The sequence below is a fragment of the Eimeria acervulina genome, genomic scaffold (assembly GCF_000499425.1).
Source record: "Eimeria acervulina Houghton genomic scaffold, Eah_scaff2037, whole genome shotgun sequence".
In the NCBI taxonomy this organism is placed as follows: domain Eukaryota; phylum Apicomplexa; class Conoidasida; order Eucoccidiorida; family Eimeriidae; genus Eimeria; species Eimeria acervulina.
Genome location: NW_013550056.1, coordinates 1 through 2,183, shown reverse-complemented (window position 1 = coordinate 2,183; position 2,183 = coordinate 1). Strand labels below are relative to the sequence as shown.

The window sequence follows — 2,183 nt, the reverse complement described above, 5'->3', positions numbered from 1 at the left end:
AGTGTAAATTTACTGGCCTCCAAGCTGCTCAGGCAGACTCTTCACGCCAAGCCCTAAACCCTAAGCCCTAAACCCTAAACCCTAAACCCTAAACCCTAAGCACAAGAAGGCCCTTTATTTGAGTCTCCATGCCGAGCCCTGAGTGATCTGGAATTGGGCGGCCCTAAACCCTAAACCCTAAACCCTAGGGCTACAGGCCCTAGGGTTTAGGGTTTAGAGTCTCGCCTGCCGAGGCCTCCAAATCTACACCCCTAACAGCAGAAGCAGCAACAGCATTAGCAGTAGCAGCAGCAGCAAAAGCAGCAACAGCAGCAGCAGCAGCAACGGGAGCAGCAGCAGCAGCAGCAGCAGCTTCATAGAATTGAGAATGTGCGGGTGGTTTATTTGCCCGATGTAGACCCTTGTTCTTTACTTCCTTTTCTCTTCTAGGGTTTAGGGTTTAGGGTTTAGGGTTTAGAAAATGAGAGATCGATTTAAAGAGCTGCAAGCCCTGGCGCTGCAGCTACACCCAGCAGCAGCAGCACAGATGCATCAAGGCGAGGGGCCCCCTGGTGCTCCCTTTGCTGCTGCTGCTGGTGCTGCTGCTGGTGCTGCTGCAGCAGCAAATGATATAGATATAGAGCAGGGTTTAGTAGGGGGGCCCCCCAATGCTGAAGACTCCCAGAGCGGAGGCTTCTTAAGAGATTATTTTAATAAAGTTAATATACTTACAGCAGCAATGAAAGAAATAGCAGAAAAGATCGATTTAATGCAGGAGCTAAAGACAAAACTTATTGAGGCTACAAGCCCGGATGAGGAAAAAGGTAAGGCTTATTTACACGGGTTTAGGGTTTAGGGCTTAGGGTTTAGGGTTTAGGGTTTAGGGGGTAGGGGCTGTAGGAGATGGGCGAGGCGTTGGAAAATTCGGTTGGGATGAAGTGGGAGTTGCTGCTGAGGGTTTAGGGTTTAGGGTTTAGGGTTTGTGTTGTATGGTTTAGGGTTTAGTTTTTGGGTTTTACTGTTTGGTACTTAGGGTTTAGGGTTTAGGGTTTTGGGGTGTACAGACGTGTCTCACGAGTTGCACAAGGTGCTTTCAGCAGCAACAACCCTTGTGCAGAAGACGAAGAGAGCCATCGAGGGTTTAGGGTTAGAGAACAAACAATATGCTGCTTCTAGGAAGGGAAGCTTAGCTTATGTAGGCGAGACACGGATCCGATTAAACCTGCAGCAAACCCTAGCAGCAGAGCTGCAGCAGCTGCTGCAGCAGCTGCAGCTGAGGCAGGCAGAATACAGATTTCAAGTGCGAAAAAAAGCGATTCGTCAAGTTAAACTCGGTACCCCCAAACCCTAAACCCTAAACCCTAAACCCTAAATCACCAAACCCTAGCGGCGCAACTGCAAACCCTAAACCCTCACACAGAACCCTAAACCCTATCACCTACCCGAAAGTCAGCCTTGCAATATCGGGTCGAGGGAAAAGTTGTGCTGGGCAAATGGAGATTGGGGGTTTAGGGTTTAGGGTTTAGGGTTTAGGGTTTTGCAGTGTATCCTGAGGCGGTCGACACGGAAATCGAGGGAAAAAAGCGATTCGTCAAGTTAAACTCGGTACCCCCAAACCCTAAACCCTAAACCCTAAATCACCAAACCCTAGCGGCACAACTGCAAACCCTAAACCCTCACACAGAACCCTAAACCCTATCACCTACCCGAAACTCAGCCTTGCAATATCGGGTCGAGGGAAAAGTTGTGCTGGGCAAATGTAGATTGGGGGTTTAGGGTTTAGGGTTTAGGGTTTAGGGTTTTGCAGTGTATCCTGAGGCGGTCGACACGGAAATCGAGGGTTTGGTGGATTCGGGGGAATTAACTGCCGCAACCGCAATCAAAATGAAGGTTTCAGGCGTACCTAAACCCTAAACCCTATTTCCTAGAGGCCACTCTCAAACCCTACTAATATGACTCTAAACCCTAAACCCTAGGGTATAAAGGCAACCCGTCCTTCCCAGCGTTGCGGTTTCCGAGGCATTTAGGAAGCTCAACGACCAGCTGTTTAGGGTTTAGGGTTTAGGGTTTAGGGTTTTGTGCTGCAGACCCACCAGGCGCTGAGGAACGCAACTGCAGATATCCAAAACAAATACAGAGACATCCGCCGTCTGGAGCAGAGTGCGTTAAACCCTAAACCCTAAACCCTTGACTGCAGGGTTTGC

At 49.4% G+C, this 2,183-nt stretch overlaps 1 protein-coding gene across 1 annotated transcript; it reads left to right on the top strand.

Moving 5' to 3' along the window:
- Window positions 1–460: 460 nt before the first annotated feature.
- EAH_00064710 (syntaxin, putative) lies at window positions 461–2,139 on the top strand (the record flags this gene model as incomplete). Its single annotated transcript, XM_013396650.1, has 5 exons — window positions 461–803; window positions 1,044–1,313; window positions 1,523–1,584; window positions 1,798–1,869; window positions 2,067–2,139. Coding segments are annotated over 5 exons (820 nt in total), but the record flags the coding sequence as incomplete, so codon positions are not given.
- Window positions 2,140–2,183: the final 44 nt, after the last annotated feature.